Source organism: Carassius auratus, chromosome 1 (genome assembly GCF_003368295.1).
Source record: "Carassius auratus strain Wakin chromosome 1, ASM336829v1, whole genome shotgun sequence".
Classification (NCBI taxonomy): domain Eukaryota; kingdom Metazoa; phylum Chordata; class Actinopteri; order Cypriniformes; family Cyprinidae; genus Carassius; species Carassius auratus.
In genome coordinates, this window is record NC_039243.1 from 31166353 (window position 1) to 31184394 (window position 18042).

Sequence of the window (18042 nt, forward strand, 5' to 3'; positions counted from 1 at the left end):
CAGTTCTGAGCTGCTTCAATACTGCTGGAACCAGGGGCAATGGATATCGGAAATTGTACGTCATTTCATTTAAGCCTCGATAATCAATAAACGGATGAAGGCCACCATCCTTATTTCCCCTGAAGAAGAATCTGCTCTTGGTGAAGTGGATGGATGGATGAATGAAACCCTTGGCTAGCTCTTCTTCAAAATGTGTTTTCAATGCTTCAGCCTCAGGTTCAGACAAGGGAAAGATTCTTCCTCTGCTGAATGGTGCCAGGTCGCAGTTCTATGGCACAGTCACTGGGTCCTTGCGGGGGTAGTTTTGAAGCTTTGGTTTTACTAAAGGCTTCAAGCAGATTGCAATACTCTGAAGGTATATGTGCGGCTGAGTTGGCATTTAGACAAGCAGTTGGGCATGATCTGTTTCTTACGCCAAGAGATTTGTAGATTATGGTCGTGTAGCCTGGATAAGCCAAGGATGATCGGGTTGTGTGGAGAATGAATGAAGAATAACCAAATTATTTCAGTGTGTAAGGCTCCGACTTGCAGAATGAGTTCATTAGTAGTGTACAGTATCTGTCCGGTCCCTAGAGTTTTGTCTGGCCAGAGGAGCACAAGCCCCCTGACTGAGCCTGTTTTTTTTTTTTTAAGACAGGTATTCTTATTAAAAAAAATCTAAATTTGCTGAAAGTTTACTAACCTTTAAGCCATTGAAAATCTAAAAGAATGTATTTTTCCAGAGGAACAGATTTTGAGAAATGTAGCATTATGTCACTTGCCCACCAATGTATCCTGTGCAGTGAATGGGTGCCGTCAGAATGAGAGTCCAAACAGCTGATAAAAACATCACAATAATCCACAAGTGATCCACATGACTCAAGTCCAACAGTTAACATCTCGTAAAAGAAGTATATTTCTATTGAATCCATCAAGTTATTAACTTTGAACTGTTGATTCCACTCTTAATGTCCAATATCCATACTATTGCTTACTCCAGTAAAAAAAGATGTCTCATCTGATTTAGGAGAGAATTATGCAAAGATAAGAATCAGAATAAGAATCAGAATCAGAAAGAGCTTTATTGCCAAGTATGCTTACGCATACAAGGAATTTGTTTTAGTGACATAAGCTTCCAGTACACAGAGACAACAACACAAAAAATAAAAAAATAAATAAAAAAATTTACAAACTGGCAAATAAATAAGTGTATAAACAATTGTGCTATAAATGATAATGGAATAGGATTGAGTGAGATGCAAGAATGTTCTAGGATGGAGGGTTAACAAATAAATATAAGGATATTGCACGTTTATAAGCATCAAAGTATATTTACAAGTGAAAACAGTCCAGTTCTAAACTAATACATTGGTAGATTTTGCCATGAAACAGGAGATGGAATTTTTCCACTAGGAAGCATTCTTATGGATTATAGACGTGTGTTGCCCAGAAGCAATTGTTTAAAGCTAAAGCATCTTAATGATGGATTTGTTTATATCAAACAAACAGTTTTTCACTTCACAATGTGTTTATTGATGAACTGGAGTGCTGTGGATTACTGTGATGTTTTTATCATCTGTTTGGACTCTTATTCTGATGGCACCCATTCACTGCATAGGATAGTGATGCGATGCTAAATTTCTCTAAATCTTTTCCGATGAGGAAACAAACTCCTCTTGGATGACCTGAGGGTGAGTACATTTTCAGCAAATTGGCAATTTTTGGTGAACTTCCTTTAAAAGTATTGTGTGACTTCCTTTCTAAGCAGCAGTTGAAGGACAATGGACAATGAGTGACCTCGTACTGATGTACAGGTCAGCTGTTTCCTGCTCTGAGTTTAGGGGGTAACAGGTTTATGGGTAATTGTGTGTGTGCTTGCAGGTTTCTTCTTCATTCCAAAGTGCTTGCATTATTGAAACTAATCTTTGTTAATCTCAACTACTTGGTCATGTACTTGGCCTCTAGGCAATAGAGAGCCTTTTTCTTACACATACACGCTTGTTTAAACGTGTTAAGTAAGGACAGGTTATGTAATACTAGTTGAGTACTTGTGCATGTTAAATGCACACACACACTACCCACAGTTTACTGTATATAATCACTCACACTTACAGAAAAGCACACATATATACATAGTTATACCCACGTACATACATACATACATACATATTTATATATTTGGACACACACACACACACACACACACACACACACACACACACACACACACACACAGAGACTCACTGTGCCTTTTGAATGTGTTAAGTATTAGCCTAATAACTACCAGATTTTGGTATGAAAGAAGAGTAGAGTTTCAGAGCTCTTTTTTGAAACCCTTGTTGTCTTATTTAGTTTTTAAACTTTTAAAGAGCGTTAGATGTGAGAGCACACATACATATTATAAAAAGGAAATATCATAACAGATTAAAACATGAAGAGTTAAGCTTTAAATACTTTCTAAACAAATAGAAAGCATCTGTTTGGTTTGCATTTAGACACAAATCATAGTGTAAAACTGTAGCTTTAGAAAGGGACGTTGGTCTCTGAAATCATTACATTCAAACTGCTTCAGTCACATTACTACTCTCTTACCTCTTCATTAAAACATTTTCTGTTATTTTTCTTACTGATGATGATGCTTTTGCTTTTGTGTTTGCTTGACAGGCAGCGACAGGAAGAAGTTTTGGCGATAAGGATTTCAGAAGCGGCCTGGAGAACGGCATTCTGCTCTGCGAGTGAGTTTTCCACACACGCACACATCATTTACATTTAGGATTTTTTTGTGTTAAAGAGGACAAATAAAAGCCTAATTCTGATCGCTACCATTCAAATGTTTGGGATCTTCTTAAATCTCCTGTGCTCACCAAGGATGCATTTATTTTTTACAGTTTATTCCTGTACAATTTTTATATACAAAAATGTATTCCTGTAATGCAAAGCTGAATTTTCAGCATCATTCCTCCAGTCTTCAGTGTCACATGATCCTTCAGAAATCATTCTAATGTGCTGATTTGCTGCTCAAGAAACATTTATGATTATAATTAGTGTTGAAAATCATGATAAATTTTTTCAGGATTAATAAGTTAATTCAACCATCAATAAGTTGTTGAATTTAATGCAATTAATGGAAGTATTAATTTCTTTATTTGCGCCATTTCTTTAATATATCTTGCTGACCACAAATTTGTTACCAGTAGTAATTTTTTTTTTTTTTACAATTTTTTTTTTTTTTTTGGTCCAAACTGTAATGAATGAAAAAAAAAAAGAATGAAAAAATAAAAAAAAATCATAAAAATGAGATGATGTTATATCAACCAGCATATTATGGTTCCAGCATATTTAGCAATGTCTCTCTCTTTCTCTCATCATGTGACTTATTAGGTTGCTGAGTTCAATCAAACCAGGCCTTGTGAAAAAGATCAACAGACTTCCAGCACCCATAGCAGGACTGGTGAGTGTGGTTAGTGTGTGTTTGTGTCGTTCTGTGCCTGTTTGTGTCAGGCCAGTCTCAGCACTGCTGTCTCGGAACAAATCCAGGACTGTCCCAATTTGTGTGTGTATCTGTGTGTGCGCTAGCTATTTTATGTTTGTGCCATCAAGATATCTGATACATACAGCCCCTAATAGGAGAATTAAAGTTATAGCTCAAAAGAAATGTTTTCAGAACTTTAATTAGATACAAAAAGTTTTTTTTTTTTTTTACATCACAGCATTTTTTGCATATCTTTAGATGCTTGTTTTGATCACATGCAGCTCATCACACATTGCCTGTAATTGTCACACACAGCAGGCAGCAGGTGCATAATATGTGTCTTTCCTCTCATCAGGATAATCTGACCATGTTTCTGAGAGGATGCGAAGAGCTGGGATTGAAGGGATCACAGCTGTTCGATCCTGGAGACCTGCAGGATACGTCGATACGAGCGAACTTAACGTATGTGTGCGCTTGTGCATGTGTGAACAGAGAGACTGATTATGTGCAGAAAATGAATGGGATGAATCATGAGTTATTTTGGTGGCTCTAGAAGATCTTGCCTTTCAGTTATTCACAGCTGCTCATCTTGTTCTTCTGAGTGTGTAGATTTAAAGAAGTTTTAGCTTAAGAAGCTAGATTTTTATTTTAATTGGTTATTTGAATTGTTTAATGAAAATATAAGCTTAGCCAACAGTTTTTGGGAGAATTTTGGTAAATCCACTTTCAAGGAGATACAAGATGTTTACAATATTAAGATGTAACATTCAGCAAGGGTTTATTACTCAAGTAAAAGTGAGTTCACGTTGACAGAATATTTCAAATAAATGCTGTTCTTTTAAACTTTATATTTATTAAAGAATCCTGAATTTTTTTCTATCACAGTTTCTAGAAAAATACTAAGCAGCACAACATTGACATTGACATTTCTACATTGACAATTATCCGAAATGTTTTTTGAGCACCAATTCTGCATTTTAGAATAACTTCTGATGGATCATGTGACACTGACGACTGGGGTAATGATGCTTGAAATTCAGCTTTGTTCACACAAATAAATTGCATTTTAAAATAAATTAAAATAGAAAAATGTAAGTTTTTGCTGCATTTCTAAACAAATAAATGCAGCCTGGGTGAGCAAGCATAAGAGACCAATCTTACCGACCCCAAAGTTTTGAATGATATTATATCTCTGTTGATTAGATGGTAAACAGCTGTTCTCTCTCTCTCTCTCTCTCTCTCTCTTTGTAGGGGCTCTGACTGTAGTAGAAAGCTGAAGAATGTAAGTAAACTGAAACTTTATATGTCAATTAGTGCTTGATTTACATGTTTGCTGATTTATTTCTGTTTTTATTCTCTCCTGTGTTTTTATCTTTAATGATTAGGTGCTCATAACCATATACTGGCTTGGTAAAGCTGCTAACAGCTGTGCCATGTATAATGGCCCCACTCTCGACCTGAAAGAGTTTGAGGGGCTTCTTTCCATGATGCGAAAGGTAAATCAACTCTTACCAAGAACACTTAACCTTTGAAGCAGCTTGATAAATTAAATAATTCCTAAGCTTTTATGTTTTGAATTCTTTTTTTCTATTTGGTGTGTGTGTGCAGGAGTGTGTAAATGAAGAGTTAGAGTCCCCCAAGCGCAGTATAAGGGACAGCGGTTACATCGACAGCTGCGAATCGGAGCGTTCTGATTCGCTGTCTCCTCCGAGGCACGGTCGTGAAGATTCGTTTGACAGTCTCGACGAATCGTTTGGCTCACGATCACAGAACACACCCTCACCAGACACAGTCATTCGCTGCAACAGTGATGGTATGACCTTCTCTTCTATTTATTTGCTTTTGTCATCATGCTAGTTAAGTCAGTGGTCATGAAATATTGTCTATAATTGTGAAATAATACATCATATAATTTAACTATATTTTTTATCAAATAAATGCAGCCTTGGTGAGCATAAGAGACTCATTTGATGGCAGTGGGTATATATATATTATTTTTTACTGTATGTGACACTGAATTGTCATTGCACTGAAAATATAAACCTTTTTTACATGATCCCTATTTCTTATGCACACACACACACACACACTTACTTCCATGAAAAGAGCAGCTGTGTGTAAAAATACACTCAGCACACAATCAGGAACTCTGGACTCAATGAAAGGATTAATACATTCCCACATATGTGCAGTGTGTGTGTGTGTGTGTGTGTGTGCAAGAGTGCAGCTGTTGGACTGGACAGACGTTCACACACTCATATGAGCTGCATCTGATTACTGAGTCCAGACATGGACGGACTAAAACCAGGGACCGAAAAAAAACATTAAAGCTCTAGAAGCTTTTAAGCCATAAATTATATCTCTCTGTGTGTATGATTTTATGCATAATAATTTTTAACTGTTCTTGTTAATTGCTGTGTCAAACAATGTTTTTCTTAAAGCCAACAAGTTTATTTATGATTAAGGTGAAAATAACATAAAATAAAATAAAGAAAATACATTAATGGACATTTTTAAAAAGGTTTCTCCTGAAATAATTTTAGAATCTTTGTCATATAGTAAGTTGAAATACTATATAATCGTTATTGCTTTTTTTTTGTTGTATTTTGACTTTTTAAGACAAAATTGTCAAATTATTGTAAACATTATTTTGAAAAGATGTTCATTTTATAATTATGCAGATGAATTGTTTTGGCCGTGAATATAGTCATTGCTTCTTTCATGACGTAAAAAATAACGATAATAATAAAATAATAAAATAATTTTAAAAAAATTGTTTTCATTTTATAATAAAATAAAATAAAATAAAAAAAACACTTGACAGCTTTATTAGGCTCTGCAATATTAGATTATTAATGTGAAAATGAAGGAATAATAAGATGACTCTTGCTGATTAATGCAATGCCAGACATACAACTATTTACTAAAGAAAAAATGTGTTGCAACTTGCATCCTTTAACTTAGTACGACATTTATACAATTAAAATAAAAATCTAATATTTATAGTATAATACTTCACTTATTTCAAGTATCTGAATTACTTTAATGTCATTGCTAAATAAGACAGACTGTGTGGAAGTACTAGAGCAAGAAGCTTTTGGCATGTCGATCTGAGCAAAAACTGCATCAAATAAATGCATGTATAATATTCTGTTGCTAATCCTGATGTAATATGTTTAGACAAGCTTTAAATATATTTACACTCAAATACATGTACTAAGCTTTCATTCGTGTCGGCCCTGATTTGGATGGTGGTCAGATGGCGGTAAGAAACCCAACACGCAATGGATGAAATATGAATGCCGGATCTGTCTGTAAACACCTAAAAATATGAAATACTAATACCAAATGCCAATACGTTTAGACAAGAATAAATAACAATACTTTTTTTTTTTCAATACGTCATTCTGACAGACTCTGAAGGTGATGCTGGTCAAAGGAAGTTGCCAGATGTGCGCAAGGATGACATGTCTGCCCGTCGCGTGTCCTTCAAAGAGCCTCGCGCAGCTCTACCCTTTAATCAGTATCTGCCGAACAAAAGCAACCAAACCAACTACATTCCTGCCCCCCTGAGGAAGAGGAGGAGCGAGAGAGAGGAAGACTGGAGGAGCCTGAGCAACTCAACATCTCCTGTAGGAGGAGAAAGACCTCTCAGGTAATCACAGCCGCCGTGATAAACAGGAAGTGTTTGGTTTGTTTGGTTTCTCAGGTGGTTGCTGGGAATCCCTCAATGTGGCTGAGACGCATCATACATCTAAACAAAAATCATTACACACAAGCATCCTCTGTTTTCATCTGTCAGAGTTTGTTTGATTCATTCTGTATTATCCGCGTGTTGGTGAGAGCTGTGAAATTCCCATTGCTCCCCACAGACAAGAGCGTGTAGAAGTATTAAAAGAGGGGCCGTCGAATCTCACAGCCTTGCGCTCCAGAAACATTTCACCTGGGCGGATGAGAAAGGGGTAGAGCTTGAGGAGGCAGAGCTTAAGAAAATGAGGAAGCTGGAAAAGGCGGGAATTAAAGTATTACCTGCCTCTGTGCGATACAAAAGGTCAGCGGTTGAATGCATGTGTATGAAGCGACTAAAAATGCTAACTGGTTGTGTGTACGGCCTGGTAGATCTAACCCCAGGTTGATTTGTCGGGGGTGACCTTGTGTACTTTTGCTTTGGATTTGTGCTGCTGAGAAATGTTTAATCTACATCATGGCATGGAGTGACACAGTTGTGATTGAGCTTTAGTCTTTGTAGCTTAGCTGATGTTTTGAGTTGATGTCAGCTTGTGAATTAATTGGAGGACTACTCTGAATCTGGGATTGGTTGAAATGAGGAGTGTGTGTTGTGGAGGAATGGGTTGAGCATATTATGCTAGTTATGCTAATTTGACTTATTCTAAATTCCTGATGTCTGCATCACCTCCTGATATGGAAGGACTAACGTCTCTTCATTATAGAGTGCAACAGTTGGGTTAGAAAACGTAGAAATCCCATCTGTTTTCTCCACAGGGAAGTTGATTTTGAACAAAAACGTTTGAAGACAGACCTAATTATGGTTTTGTTGAAGCCACCAGTCTACAAAATTTTAATTTGTTTTTTAATAGTCCTTAAAATTCCTGGTGAAAAACTACATTACCCATGATTTTACAGAGAAATCTCTACCAGTCAGAGAACCGTGACGAAAAATGTGTTTAAAAACTCTTAAACACATCTCTTGAAGCGCTACAAATAAAGTGGAGTCAGTTTACCTGCGCTCTCAAGCAACTTAAATATTTGGATGCATTAAATTTATATTTCGCAATAAACCATATATAGCAATATATGCAAAATGTTAATAATTGTAACTAAATAAGATGTATCATGAAAATGGCATGTTGTTCTTTATTTAGTACTGTCTTGAATAAGCTATTTCACATAACAGATGTTTATATAAGCTCCACAAGACAAAATAATAACTACATTTATAAAAATGATTGCGTTCAAAAGTTTACATACCCTTAAATCAGTTATTATTTTGTCTTGTTGAGTATATATAAACACATGTTGTGTGAAATAGCTTATTCAGGACAGTACTAACTAACATGTCATTTCATGATTGCTCTTTTTTTGTTAAAATTATGAACATATTTGCATATTCTGCAACTTATGAGCACAACTATATATAATAAATATCTTTAAATCAATAGTTTTACATTCCTTATTTTTTAATTATGTTATTATGTCCTTATGGAAAAAAATAATGGGAAAAACTACTTGCGGAAAAACAAAGCGCTGTTGCACTCTATTTTTCAAAAAATATATTCAAATTTTGTCATGGCAAATTTTCTCCTCAGTCCATTTGTGAATCCTGTGGAGGCCAGTAAAGCCAAACCACCCTCACCGGACATCATTCTCCGACGTGACAATGAGTTCATGCGGGCCGCCGCTCCACATCAGTGGGACTCAAATGAGGAAGATGAGGATGAAGAAGCAGAACGGAAGGTTCCAGATGTCCAAAAAGATGATCTTGCTTCTCGCAGAGCACGCATGAATCAATTTAAACCCAGTGTGGCGCATCACTTCCTGCCAGGCTCTTGTAGCGGGAAGGACCGAGAAAAATGGGAGGGAATCAGGCTGGCATCCCAACATGCTGTGTTGGAGAGGATGGAGAAGATGGCACAGGAGAAAAGAAGGTGTGCTTGTGACAGAGAGTGATGGTGTCTCATGCTTAGGGACTAGTTATGTTGGCTATACAAATCTAACTTGAAGTTATTGGGCAAATTTGGGTCAGAGTTTCCTTATAGGCCATATTTACACTTCAAATAATCCAATTCTGATTTTTTTTCCTCCCAATCTATTGCTAACGATTTAAGATTCCTACTTTAACTTGAATGACTTGACACATTACTTCAGCCTGATATGCTTTGTTTTTTTGAACTGATATGGCTTTTGATTTTTTGGTTCATCTTTCCAACCAGTAAACTTCAGCCACTGCCTATCAACCACTTAGAACACTCACTGCTTAACTACCATAATTCTGTCACATCAACTCTTTGAATTTTAGCATGGTAATATACATGGCAATGTTATTGGAGTTTGGTTGAATAGATGTGCTACGCTGCTGCTGCAGCAGAGCAAATACATATAGACTTACTACTGCTAAGACATCCACAGGTATGCTGCTGTGAGCATGTAAGAAATACTGCTGCTGCACGTATAACACACATGAAACTCCCCCGTAGCAGATCTATACAGGTGGAGCTGGGGAAGGTGGAGGGCATTAGCCAAGTATTTGAACATTGAGCAGCAAGCTCATTGGCTGCTGATGGGAAAAGAAACCAGTAAGCTGCACCATCTAGAGTTTCATGACAGAACTTTGTATTACAATGCACTGTCGGAAAAATTAACTAGCTAGTGACGACTGTTTTCTGATACAATAGTAACTTTATTGTATTGTCATTTGAACCACATTGATTAAAAAATAACTGCCGTAGATAACATATGCACATGCATGCTTCAAAAAATAGTCTTTAGCATGACAAGCTAAATTGAGACCACAAGTTCACCTGTCATACTAAAATGAAAAACAGGATGAGAGTTGTAGTTTCAACCATACAACTTTACGATGTTGTTTGCGAATGTTTGTTGGAACTTTGGTTTTGGGAAACACAGAATCGTAGAGCTATGATGCTATCGATGAACTTGCATCCACAGTTCTATGGTCAATATTGGGATTGTTGATGTTTTATGTGGGATTTATGGGTCCGCCTTTTTGTATTTCTTATAATGTTACGTTTCTACCACAGTCAGGCTGACTCCGCCTCCCCTGAGGTGTCAATCATAACTCGTAAGGACAACCCTTTCCTGAATCCTGAAAAAGACAGAGGAAAAGAGAGGGATGAGGAAGATAAGAAAGAGGTAGAGGGGAAGATAGTTGTCCCAAACCCACACAAAGATGATCTTGCAAGAAGGCGGACTGGGGGAGGGCCACGCCCTCCCAAAGGTGCTCATCAGTCATTGGTCCAGACTTCCATCACTCAGTCAGACCTGGAGACATGGCAGAGACTCAAGATTAATACAGATAGCAGGTGCCTCGAAACAAACACACACTTTGCTCACACTTCTGCTCTGTATACACACATTTGAGCACAGTATCAAAAATGAACACTTATTGAGCATAGAATAATTTTACAGATTTACTGGTCCTTTGGCTGGTAACTTAATTAGGAGCCGTATTATTCATAATTCATTATTTGAATTTTAAAAACTGATCCTGGAAGTAACTGAAAATCTGGTAGAAAACAATAACTAAATAATCCAATTGTTTTCGGGACATTTTTGTTTTCAAAAATGCTAAATACAGCTTTTAGGTTCATAAAAAATATTTCTAATATGATTTTTTTTTTAATCTTTGAATTCTATTTAAATAATTAAATATTTAGAAACACTTGCTAATTGCATGTGTGGCAGAAAGGTAATGCCATTCCTCCTGCTTAGCTCAGTGTATCCTTCGTACTGATCTACAGTGAGTCTGACTCCACCGGTGCTAAAGTGTCAATCATAACCCGCAAGGACAACCCCTTCCTGACCTCTGAGAAAGACAGTGAGTGTAAGCAGGAGAATGAGGAGGGAACAGACAGAGAGAAAGGCGCGAGGGTGGTGATGCCTGATGTAAAGACAGACGACCTGGCCAGAAGGCGGGGCAAAAATGGGCCTGTCCCACAGAGGGACCCCTTTCAGTCATTGGCTCAAACTACCATCAATCAGTCGGACCTGGAGAAATGGCAGAGGCTCAAGATGAATACAGAGAGCAGGTGCCTGACCTTTACCTTTGACCCTGACCTAACATGACACACGCACACAGAGGTTTCACACTGAGCTTCTCTAATCGAATTTGATGTTTTATGTATTTTTAACACATAAAAGATATGACACACCAGTTTCTGAATTTTTTGTCATGTTATATTATTTTTAATCTTGCTTTGCAGAATATTTTTCCCACTATGTTGTCAACCTTAGAAAATGCTGTTCAAAATAAACTGTAGTTCACATGTTTGGGATCTGTCAGTGTAGACAGGCAAATTACTTGCCACTGAAAAAGTAATGCATCTGGTTTAGATGCAGTGTGAGCTTAAAATATATTTAAATCCGTCAAAGCTTACAGCCAATAAGATTGGTCTGAGTGTTGCGTAATAGGGCTCTGTCTCGTTACGCTGTTGTGGTGATGTTTGTTAAAGTGGGCCTTTGTGAGTCTCTAAATTCTTTTAGCAGAGGAAGCCCCTCTCTAGCATACAGACGTCACCAAGGCAACTATTGAAAGCAAGAGATGCTCACAGAGAATGAGGGAGGAGAGCATGTGAGTGTTAGACCACAAACTAAACTGTTGTAGAAGAGCCAGGGCTGTGTGTGTCATTCCTTCAGTGTAGTAATTTCCCTTTTGTATGTTTAAAAAGGCCATGCTTGCATCAGCATCTATAGGAAATCACACAAATTCCCATCCAGACATCCATGACAATTCTCTTCATGTCATTGACTTGACATGGTCTTTCTGTACTAGTATTTTTTCAGTTTTCATCATTTCTTTCCCTCTGCTCCTCTAATTCTTCTTTCTTTCTCTTCTTTACTTACTTGTGTCATGTATGTGTGTGCGTGTGAACAGCGATGACCCTATTGTCCCTCTGTGTCAGACGTGTCTTGAGAAAGGCTGCCACTCTGTTGCCTCCAAGACGAAGGTTGCCAAGAATGACCTGGCCAGTTGCCAAGAACGTTCCTCCGGTGAACGGAGGCGTTTTGTGACTTTTGGGGGTGTGACAGAGATGGAAAGTACTTCCTGGAAAGAGGAAGAGGATGAGGAAGGGAAAGAGGGACAGGGGGATGAGGCAGGGAAGCTTCGATATCTCCTCTCGATGGCACCTGTTGCTGTGCCCACCATAGGGCTGGGCTCCAGGCTGACAAAGAGAGCAGCTGGCAGGTAGGAGAGAAAGAAAGAAAGAAAGGCAGGAGGAGAAGGATAGATGCATAAATACATGCACATTCAAATACATCAGACCAAAATGTGCACATTTTTATTTTATTGTTTACCTGAGGGTCATTGAAAATATAGTAGTATAATATATATTGCAAAATAATATTAATTATACAGTAATATATAATACACATATATTACAACAGTCATAATATAATTTCTGGTAACAATTTTTCAGCACAACCGTTAGTAATTTTGCTACTTTAAGACTTCTGTGTAAATTTTGCGTTTGAAAATGAATAAGTATCGAATATGTTTAATATAAAAAGTAAAATATATTCAAAATTTTTTTTTAATTATATAAAAATAAATGATGAATATTTTACATAAATTATATTATTTTATAAAATATGTAAAATAAAAGAAGGTAATTATGAGGTAAAGATTAAAATGAAATAAAAAAATAAATTCTAAGATATAGCATAAATTTGTATTTAAAATACAAATTTGCTTATTGTTTATTTTATTCCAACTCGATTACAATTATTTTTTGCCTGGTGCTTAAACTGTGTTCATGCCATGTTGGAAATACCCTAACTGAGATTCTAACAAAAAAATAAATAAATTCATATCCTCATATTTACAACTTATAAACTCAACTTTTGTGTGAGCACTGACTCGTACCATATGACTTCCATGGCATTATGCAGAAACACTCAAAATGGCAATGGTTTCAGCTGTAAAATGTAGTTTAGCAGTTAATTTAGAGTTATTCAACAGTAGTCAATCAAAGCAATTCCTATAATTCACTGTTGTTAATATCTTAATGATGCAAGAATAATCTAAAAGCAAACGAAAGACGAAGTTTGATACCGCTAGCACAGAGTTTAGTAAATATGTTCCACTAAAATATGAGTTTATTAATGGTTAATTTGCGTAATGACTTATTCTATTGTGGCTTTGTATATTGTTTGTTTACACACATTCTTTTTGGTGTTAATAGTGTTGACATGGAAAAGCATAATTCTGAGTTTGTGACCAGCTTCATGTAACATCCCAGTGGTCATCTAGTATTTGTGAAATGGCATGAACACAGCATTAGTTTGTGTCCTATTTCGTTGTTTACTTCACAATATGACCCCTTTTAGACAATGCTCATTGTTTTCTTAGAATCTCTCAGTATTCGTGTTGTGAAGTAGCCTACTGACGGACTTTTACGAACACTGCTTATTGAGGACTGGAGTTTTGTTTATCAAATGGTCTGAACTGAATGTTGGAGTTTGAAAATGTGTGTAGTGATCTTAGCAGTGATGCTGCATTTATAGGGCATGTTGGTTTCATCTCACTGGAGTTTATGAATCTAGAGGACAGGTGCATTAAAAGACTGTTAGCATGATGCTAACAACTGTGGCACCACTGAATGCTGCTTAAAACCTTTGTTATTTAGAAGAAGAGCAATTGAGTTACGGGCTGTTTGCATGACGCTAGCATCTGTAGCATCCCTGAATGATGCTAAAATTGTGCTTTTTTGGCCTGTTTAGGAGAGAACTTAGCTGTGAATGCCTGACTGTTGGTTTGTACTGAAATATCTGACTGTCTGACTGTGAAGAAACAAGAGAAAAAAAACGATGAAATATGCGTTTGTGCTTGTGCATGAAAGTAATAAAATGTGTTTTGTAGTTTTGAGTAACTGCACTGCAGTTGCTTTGGCTCCCACTGGACTGCATCTTTTCTTGCCTGTCTCTGCATTCGCTGTCCTTCCCCCTCATTTTTTTTTTTTTCTTTTTCTGTCTCTGACTCATTGTTTCTCTCTTTCCTTCCACTCCAAATACATTATGAACTAACTTGAACAGTGGAGATGCAAACCCTGAGCCTGCTCCAATCATGCCCCCTGAACCTCCGAACCCTTTCATGTTTGACCTTAAACGGCCTTTGACCTCCACCGAGCACAGGGTGCTGGAAGAGGAACTGGCTGAGAAAGTGAAGGGTGAGAGGGAGGATGATGAAGAGGATGAAGAAGAAGAGAGGCAACCGGATGTAGAAAAGGATGACATGCTAGCTCGTAGAACAGGAGCGTTTCAGAAGCCAGCTAATGGGACTTTACATAACCGATTCCTCCCGCAGCCGGGTTCAAAGAGAGACGGTGCTACAGTGGCTTCCTTAGCCCAGAAAGGAAGTATTCAGATGGGCACGAGTGGAGACAGAGACTTCCAATACCTGGAAAGAAACATTAAGACAAAGAGAACCAAGATTGGACAGAGGTGGGACAAGAAAGACTAAGTCTGTCATTTATTTTTGTTGATAATGTGTGAGTCTAGCATGCTATGTGTTGTGGTGAAATAAAAGAGGCACAGAGTCATTTATAGAAACCATAATGCTTGGGCCAATAAACAACCTCCCAGTTTGCAATAGCAACCACTCAGAACACCGTAGCAATGAGCTAACAATCACTCAAAACATCTTACAGAACCGTTTATGTTTTGTTCCTTGAGAAGTGAATGTATGTGTGCATTCGTTTTTTAACCTGTTTGCATTACTTAGAGAGTATTGCACAAACTGAGTTTCTTTTGTCAGGTTCGTTATCAGCATATGCTGTTTTTGACAGAAATGAACCAGTCGACCAAGTACGAAAGACACCCGTTCCAGTTGCTGTAGTACCAGAAAAGTGCCCTGACATCGTACGTTTGTCTGCAACTAACACCAATCGCCCTGGCATTTACACTGATGATGAGGAATGTGGGGATTTTCAGAAGGATGAAATGCTTGCTCAAAGGACTGGATCTTACCAAAAGTCAAGTGCAGGACAGGATTTGAATGCCTTTTTGCCCAAACCTGTTGCTGTCAAACATAAAATCACCCCTGTCTGTGGATCGCAGTCACACGTCAAGCCTAGAGAGCAAGAGACAGCCCCATCTCTGGACAGGTTAGGACCCTCTGGGAATGAAGCGCTCGCCTGTGAATGCTCTGAATGCTGCTTTCGTGGTGTCCATGCAAAGGAGAATTATTAGCATGGGCCTTTTTAGATATGGTTTTGAGCTTGCTGTGTGCAGGTTGGTTTTCAGAGTACAGAGAAGAGATGGATGTCATGTGCATCAATGATTTTTGGTGTTTATTGCCTGTTTAATAATATGTGTGACTGACTTGGAGTTTCTTCACTGAATAATTCTCCTTGTTTCTAGTCTTTTGTTGATTTATAACTCTCTCTCTCTCTCTCTCTCTCTCTCTCTCTTTCTCTCTGTTGTATTGCATTTTTGACACCCCTAATAAATCTTTCAGCCTTTTAATTTTTGTTCACTGTGTTCTTTGCACTTGTTTTCTCTGGCGATTTGTGTTTTGTGGTCAGAGAGCAGAGCCTCAGCCTCCCTTTCACAGCCTTGCTTTGCTTTAGTAACCATGGCAACTTTCTCAGCTTCGCCCTTAGCTCTGTGGCCCCGCCCCCAAGAGATGCTGAGGACACGCCTAGGAAGTGCCCTCAGATGATGGACAGGCAGGAGGCGGGCTCTGTGGGTGTGGTGGGACATGAAAGTCTTATTAAAGATGATCCTATTACCAAAAGCCCCTCCCCCAAACCTCACCAACCCTCACGTCGCCCCCTTTGGCAGGAAGATGATGATCTCCCCCCAATGTGAGAAAGCACTTTCAGGACCAATTTATTACTTTTGAAAGCGCTCTGACTGAAATGTATTTTTGTATTTCTGCATGGAAAGAGATTGTGTCTCATGCCTGTATCATTGTTTCACTTTACTTCACTGATTGGTTTGGTGCAATGGTTATCCTTAGAGGTGCTGTAAGGGGCTTTATTATTAAAAAGTTGTCATTTCATTTTAAGAGCTGACTGAATATTACTTACAGCTCCAAGTCTATATAAAATGCTTTTGACAACCCACTTTACTGACATGCTTTCTGACATGAACACACACACACACACACACACACACACAAAATTATGTCTGCAAAGCTAAAAAATTACATTGCACAGTAGCTAGAAACTATATCAACACCTATCTAGTATAGTGAGGCAACCTTTTATTTTGAAGGGTAATAATTAACAACAACAAAAAAAGGTCTAAAGTAAGTGTACTATGATGTTATGTTTAACCATTTTGTTCTTTAAAGCTCAACTTTATTTATATTGTTTGTTTTTTTAATCCATTAATGTTCTAGATTCAGAGCTACTAGTGTTTCTGAAACGGAGTAAGTTTTTTTCCTTCCTTTCTTTCTGTCTTCTTACTGTCGCTGCAGAACTGAGCAGTTGCATGTACAGCCAACACAAGCATTCAGTGGTGCCTCTATTCACATTGAAATACAACCATTTTAATTGTCATCTAAATTCTCTCTTGTACTTTATGCATGCATATTCAAAAGCTGAGCAGTCAAAAGCCTGTAGCTACACATGCATGCAACATGTGTTTGAATCTTTCTCATGGTTTGCTGCGGTGGATGCTTTTGCTGCCTGGAGAAAATTCACACACACACACACACACACACACACACAGATTTACTTACTTCCATAACCTCAATCCACTACAGCACACCCAGTTTTATTAAAGGAACAGTTTAAACCAAAAATAAAATTCTGTCATAATTTGCTTGTCATGTTGTTCTAAATCTATATGACTGGATGAAGGGAAATAATAACAATGTGCTGATCGCTCTTTTCCATGCATTTACAATTCATTCGAGTTTACAAGCTTCAAAAGGATGCAAATATGACGTGTACATATTTAACATTTTATGAAGTCATACAATAGCTTTATATATGAAACTGACTGAAACTGAAAATCAGTTTTCATGTCAGTTTTGTGAGCTGGGTTGAAATAGATATATCAGATTTAGTCAAATTGAATGTGGTATGATAATATGGGTTTTGAACAACATGAGCAATTAAGAAATGATGTCGTCATATACTGTATGTAAATCTGCTTTTTCTTGTACATGTTCTGTTTGTATTGCTCATGGTTCTTATAACCACGTGTTGTTCTTCCACTAACAGTTCTTCCTCTTTTCATTCCTTGTTAACATCATAATAACATTTTATAATTGTTGTTTTCGTGTCTTCAGGTCAGAGGAAGGGATGTAGTGTTATTTTTGCTCTGGCTGTGATTGCACCTTTCCTTCTTCAGCTAAAAGCATTGCAGCACTTGTAAGATGTCTGCTTTTGTTTGTTACTTAAAGGAGTGTGAGCTTGATTGACATGCGTGATGAAGAGGATGAGCTGGCCTACCTTCAGCCGCACAGCCAATCACGACATGAGCACCTACACAACCAGTACAACAAACTCCGAGAGGAGGAGGACCAGTGGCAGGACGTGAGTCATACAAACCCACACAAACACATGTTTAATGAGCTCACATGCATAAGTATCTACATTTCTGGCTTCTGTGTTAGGACTTGGCTCGCTGGAAGAATCGGAGGCGAAGTGCATCTCAAGATTTGATCAAGAAGGAAGAAGAGAGGAAGATGATGGAGAAGCTAATGTCAACAGATGGAGGACCCGGCCATCGCCGGAAGAGCATCAAGACATACAGAGAAATCGTTGAGGAGAAGTGAGACACAAATTGAACTCTACACCCTCCAGATTTTGGAGGGTTCTAGTGAATATGAAGTGTTGGTATTTTAAAACAGCCCGCATAAGTGACTTTTTAGTAGAACA

General features: G+C 37.7%; 1 protein-coding gene across 1 annotated transcript in view; it reads left to right on the forward strand.

Annotated features, from left to right (window-relative positions):
* Positions 1-17989, forward strand: part of LOC113107329 (mediator of DNA damage checkpoint protein 1-like) — a 198893-nt gene extending 180904 nt beyond the window's left edge. The window contains exons 31-36 of the mRNA XM_026269756.1: positions 14243-14650; positions 14995-15312; positions 15799-16014; positions 16554-16583; positions 17565-17697; positions 17778-17989. Coding sequence (XP_026125541.1) covers positions 14243-14650; positions 14995-15312; positions 15799-16014; positions 16554-16583; positions 17565-17697; positions 17778-17939 — 1267 coding nt within the window. The 3' untranslated portion in view covers positions 17940-17989. The remainder of the gene's footprint in view (positions 1-14242; positions 14651-14994; positions 15313-15798; positions 16015-16553; positions 16584-17564; positions 17698-17777) is intronic.
* Positions 17990-18042: the final 53 nt, after the last annotated feature.